The following is a 6,000-nucleotide window of genomic DNA, read 5'->3' on the forward strand; positions in this document are numbered from 1 at the left end:
TATAAAATGCAAATACTGGAACTTTTACCTGTATAGCTCCTGTCATGGGTCGTCCCATAGATGAAGTTAAACTTGCCTTTGACTACAAAAATAAGTAAGTTGTTTGAAATTGTCATTCACAAAGCGTAAGAAGCCTACATATGCTCTTCTCAACACTAAATTTTAAAAGTTGAGCTAACTCTCACATAAGTTCATAGCAAAATTCCCACTTATGTTACTCATATGCAGTATACTGCCAGTGCCTGGCAGACTTAGAGATGTTGAATACTTCGGTTAGCACAAATTCACAATAAAGGTTTTTTATGTGTTTGAATACTTCCATCAGCTCTTTTAGAAAGAAGTTATTTAGAAAATTATCTGAGGCAGTATACTTTCCATTATTAAATTATTGAAACTGCTACCTTGAAATTGAACAAGTAATTTATATAAAATACTTCAGTAAAATTCTGTGTAGAGCTGATAAAATCTGTCACTGTATTAATCTCTTAAGTTGTATTTTCATGCAGATTTATTTTATCAGTGCATCTAAGAATACCCAAGAACACAACCAACTTTTTCTGACTCAACTAGAGATGTTTCAGTGCTCATATTCTTCAAGACTTGATTCCACTGTAACTTCCAGGAAACTTTCCCAAGCCAAAATAACAACCTATTCAGATTCCCCTGCAAGTGAACCCAATTAAGAGCTTGGACTATAATGCCTTATGCAGTACAGAAGATTTGCAGCATGGTTCAGAAGAAAAACAAACAGTAACCATGCCTTGACCAAGTGCAAAGTTGTGAGCTAAAACTAATGAATAGATGCAGTTCACTGGAATGAAACTCTTAACTTGAAAGAGCTCACTTTGTGTGTGGAATTAAATTGTACATTTATATTTTGTAAATGACATTTGCATTAGATACAACAGAATAAAAACTTGCCCCAAATCCAGTAGCTAGAGGTCTTGGACTTGATGTACCAGGAATTTTGGCTGTCACCTGGGTGGAGGAAAAAAGAGAACCAAACAAAAAAAACCCCACCAATTAAAACATGTATGTGTCAATTATTAGTGTTTCTACACAGTAAGATCTGCATTAATGCAAAGTGTTTAAAAAGGTACTTACAGGGGGCCTTCTTCCATGACTTGTTCTTGCTGCCTGTTGAAAAGCCACATCATTTTCTAAATCCTAGAAAAGACAAAAACATTAACCCTTTTAAAACCACAACACCCAAACTCACAATTCTACAACCTTCAGACTACTGAAAGCAGATTGGCAAAAAATCAAAAATTCTTCATGAGATACTTTAAGATAACTGAACAGGGTTTACTGACAATAATTTACAATTATATTATTTGTCTATCTTTTTTGGTATTTCAGATTAGGAAATGTAAAAACTCATTATTTTCTAAAAACACAGAGGAAACAGAGCTGAAGTCATAAAACATCATATGAATTTATTTTTCCATCCAAATGCTTACTACTTATGCTATTTCTGAATTTTGACATTAACAACTGCAATGCAAGATGTTAAAACATCTCATGTCCTGCTGCAACTCCCATGGATTGGGTACTGGGATTTCACACAAGATGCCAAGTCTTGCTAGTGGTCTTGGACCAAAAGACACCACTGCTGTCCCAACTCCACCACACCAGCAGTTACCCAGAAGTGGTCAGCAGGGCTTTAAGATATTCCAGATGCTCTACTCAATTGCAGAGAGACCTGCAGGACTCCATTCTACTCATTCCAGTGAGCTCCTCCAGCAGCAGCACAGTAGAAATCGATGACCTACTGACCACTCAGGAGCCTCTTTTGTCAAAAACTTGCTGCTGCACACAGGCTGGGAAACACCACACTGAACATGTCTACAAATAATTATGATTCTGTATTTCAAAAATTCTAACCATTACAGCATCTTAGATCTGCTGAGATCTGCACAAGTGTTTAGTTGGAATAGAAAGCAATCAAAGAATTAATTATTCAAGAAGATCCCTGGGAAACTTCCAATGTTCCCTGCTAATTAAAATATATTTCACTTCAAAGCAGTTGTAAACTTGTACATTACCCATAAATTCTTATACTTCTAAGTTAAAATTCTATGTATGGGAAAGGTGAGAAACAGCAAATACTTTACCTCTGTGTCAAACATGGGATTATAATCATTGTATCCAGAATAGAGATCATCCTCTTTATTCTCAGGAGCCAGATGCACATTTTGCATCATTTTTCTGTGAAACATTTAACATGCCAAATGTTACCTCAAAGGTTTTATAAAAATATTTTAAAATGCAAAATATAAAGAGTGGTAGTTTGATTAGTAGTCATAAGAACTAGGACTCACCTATAAACAATATTAAATGGCACCACTTCATGGATCTATATTTTTGTTTATACTTATACCAGTTATGAAAATGGCTTTAAATATATTTATCATTAAAACTAAATTATAGTAACAAGTAACTGCATTACTACTTCTAGAATGGTATCTTTCCACTGTCAGCTAGCTCATGTTTAACACAGCTCATATTCTAAAGTTAGTATTTATAGGCCAAACAATAGTAATAAGTCTAATGAAATGTATTTCATCTTGCTTTGAACCTTTCCTTTCTTTCCCTTATCCCTTGCACCACCCCTTTCCTCCTGCATTCTAACATCAACATAGCTACAGTTATGAAGCCATTTCAATTAAAACGGGTTTTAAAAGCTAGCATTAAAGACGCCCGGCTTCCAAAGTCTTTCTCCACCAATATTTCCCTAACACGATGCGTTCACCTGCTGGCCTCTCCCTCATGGAGAGCCGACACTAAGGTGTCTCACTTTGCCTGGCTACCTGCTTTCATAAAAACCTCAAGAAGACAACGTTTGCTTTCATCGATAACATGAAGTACATGCCCTTTAGCAAGCCAGCTTCAGCCAGGACGAAGCCAGCTCCTCCGCAGCGGGAGGATGGGGAGGATGAGGAGGATGAGGAGGATGGGGAGGATGAGGAGGATGCTCCCCGTCGCTTCCCCGCGGTGCACCGCAGCCGAGCCGCTCCCGGCGCGGGTTCTTCCAGTGGGGACCCGGAGATGTGCCCCGCGGCGGGGGGGGTGGCTCAGGGCACGGGCGGGACTCTGGACCTCGGCTCGGCTCGGCTCGACCCAGCCCGGCCCGGCCCGGCCCGCTCGGCGCTCGGCGCTAGCGGCGTTGCCCGGGCCACGGCGGCGCTCCCAGCATGCACCGCGGGCGGGGCCGGGCGCTGCCGCCGTGAGGGGCGGGCGGGGCCGTGGGGCTCGGGCCGGGCCGTGAGGGGCGGGCCGGGCCGTGGGGCTCGGGCCGGGCCGTGAGGGGCGGGCCGGGCCGTGGGGCTCGGGCCGGGCCGTGAGGGGCGGGCCGGGCCGTGGGGCTCGGGCCGGGCCGTGGGGCTCGGGCCGGGCCGTGGGGCTCGGGCCGGGCCGTGGGGCTCGCCCTCAGCTCGCTGCTCCGGAGCGAACCGAGGGAAACCTCCGTGAAAAAACCCTAAGACGCGCTTCATTTCCAATCCATTCGCAATCCAAAACGTCACCGTTTCTTCCAATGAGCTGCGAAATCTTCTCTCAAAACTGAAAGGCTCAATTAAAAAAAAAAAACAACCAAGAAACCCAAAGGTTGTTAAAGCTTCCCATATGCCACAGCCTCTGAAACTAAATTTTAAAAGTCCCTAGTGTCTCATAAAAAGATTATTCTCCTCGCCGTCTTTACTACTTTCTCTTGGTATTTTGGAAACCCTGGGAAGTGTCAGCTGATTTTCCCACGGCAAATCATTATAGTCTGGAGAAAGTTTCCTATGCCTAAACGGAAAACAGAATAGAGAAGGGATTTCTGAACACACCTACAGTATTTTTAAGAGAGAAAACATTTTATGAGACGAATTGTAACCCCTACCGCATTATGCCAACAGCATAAGAAAGCTGCAAAGACAATATACAGAACTACCCATTTTATGGTCAGGGTTTGTGCACATTATGCAATGCCAGGGTCTTCTGCTGCTCACCTTTCAGCCTCAAAGTCCTTTCTGAAGAGATAAGACGCATGCAGAGGACATGAGCGAAAGGTCTTTCTACTCTGGCTCCCAACAAGAGAAACAAAGATAACATAAAGAATTATTAAGACATTATCACTTCCTGCATTAACCTGTTCACGTTCCATGCATGAACCACTTTCACACACAAACTTGAGACTTGAGACCTTTTGACATGAGAATCTTTATACCTGAATTTTCTAGAGTACAAGTAATTTGCAGAATAACAGGGTGGAAAAGTTTTCAGCTGCATTACTTGCCACAAATCATAACCTTCGGCATAAGATACATATAGAGATTTATAGCCCCTTTTTTTGTGCCTGTGACTCTTCATATATAATTGAACCTATGGCTTTTAGATTTTTTTCTCATTGTCCCCAGATGCATTAATATGCATCTGATTAATTAATATGTATTAACATGTACCTGAGCAGTAGGTAGATTGTGTGGTAAGAGACCTAGCTCTGCTATCCGTGTTGTCCGTGTTGGGAACCTGGGCATATTGGTGCACTATTCTGACGTTTCAACCCAAATATCTAGGGCAGTGAAAAGACGGCACTGTGTCAAGGAGCAGTGCATCTTATTTGTAAATGAGGTGGTGCCAAGGCAACCCTGGAACCTGACCATGTTCCTATTGTCAAACTTCCTTACCCTCCCAAATTGGGTGTGTACACTCAGACTTAAGTGGCCCCTGGCCTGTATGTACTCAGACCATCCTGGGAGCATGCCATGGCCCAGGTCCTTAGACCTTGCATTCCAGATGCTACATTTGACATACAAGAATGTAAGAGTCTCAATGACTTTGTTCATGTTTCTAAAACATGTGTCAGTCAAGAGGATTAGTTTGGGTTTTTTTCTGGTGCTATGATGTATAATTACACCTTAATACATGAAGATTTCACACAAACCCTCAATATCTCAGGATTCTTTGTGGCAACACAAGGCACAGCACTCATGGGTTGTGATCATACGACATCATCTAACAAGATGATGCTACAGTAAGAAACCCTGTAATGGTGTAAGATGATGTAATTGTCTTTATTGGCTAAATGCAGGGGACAACCTAAAAAGTGAGACTGCCAAAAAAAAAAAAAAAAGAAAAAAAAAAAGAAGAAAAAAAAGTAAATTTAGTATATAGTCCAAGTAGCATTGTATGCTTTAAATTCCTGATCATTTTAAGTTGGATTAAAGCACGACTGTCACTAAATGCCCCACATCAGTCCTCTGACTAGCATCAAGTTACATAGTTGTGCAGCTGAAGTAAACTGCTAATCTGATGAGGTTTTCCTTCAGTCACTATTCAAGACATCAAGTATCTGATCCAGTGAATTAAGTGAAAATTTATCACAGATTAAACAGACCATGAAGCTATACTCCTAAACAGGAATTTCTTTGCCTTTCAATACATGGTGTATCTGTCTTTTACCAGTGGTAACTTTGCAGATAAGGACTCAAACAAACTGTTCCAGGACCTTCTAATTTGGGTTCAGGGGTTACTGGCCACAGTGTGCCTGTTATAATTGCTGTTAGTGTGTACCTTTTATAATCGCTGTTAGTGTGTACCTTACCCTTGCTCTGCCAGTTGAACTGTTCATCGAACCAAGCACTGATTGGTGTTTTTCTGAATTGAAAATGTAACTCTCCCACTCTAATCTTTAAAAAGGTAATTTTCTATTACTGAATTCTGGGCTGACCAGGTCTTCGGGATTTCCTGCTGTCACACAGAAACCATTCAAGTAGCTCAACTGCCAGAAACAGTAAAGCTGCATTTAACTGCTCCTCAGGGAACTAATGCATCTAGTCAGCATACAGTTTGAAAACAAAATGAATGGAAAAACCTCCTTATGAATGATACATATGTTGCAAATAATGTATATAAAACCATAAAATATATGAATTGGAAGGGATCCACAAGATCATCTAAGTCCAGCTCCTGGGCCTGCACAGGACACCCCAAGGATCACACCATGTGCCTTCTATG

The 6,000-nt window shown here is 41.5% G+C and overlaps 1 protein-coding gene across 8 annotated transcripts in view; it reads right to left on the bottom strand.

The window, feature by feature from the left end:
- IFT88 (intraflagellar transport 88) overlaps positions 1–5,770 on the bottom strand; it is a 45,533-nt gene extending 39,763 nt beyond the window's left edge. The window contains exons 1-6 of one of the 8 annotated variants that reach the window (XM_086881887.1): positions 5,588–5,770; positions 3,993–4,063; positions 2,115–2,208; positions 1,105–1,167; positions 922–978; positions 29–82 (exon numbers count right to left, since the gene is read on the bottom strand). In XM_086881887.1, coding sequence (XP_086738013.1) covers positions 29–82; positions 922–978; positions 1,105–1,167; positions 2,115–2,208; positions 3,993–4,063; positions 5,588–5,614 — 366 coding nt within the window. In that variant the 5' untranslated portion in view covers positions 5,615–5,770. Of the gene's footprint in view, positions 1–28; positions 83–921; positions 979–1,104; positions 1,168–2,114; positions 2,209–2,321; positions 3,286–3,992; positions 4,064–4,445; positions 4,569–5,587 lie in introns of those variants that run through there. The other 7 variants (XM_023919691.2, XM_086881886.1, XM_023919709.2 and 4 more) reach the window with 7 other exon arrangements.
- Positions 5,771–6,000: the final 230 nt, after the last annotated feature.

The sequence above is a fragment of the Cyanistes caeruleus genome, chromosome 3, assembly GCF_971803275.1.
Source record: "Cyanistes caeruleus chromosome 3, bCyaCae1.hap1.1, whole genome shotgun sequence".
In the NCBI taxonomy this organism is placed as follows: Eukaryota; Metazoa; Chordata; class Aves; order Passeriformes; family Paridae; genus Cyanistes; species Cyanistes caeruleus.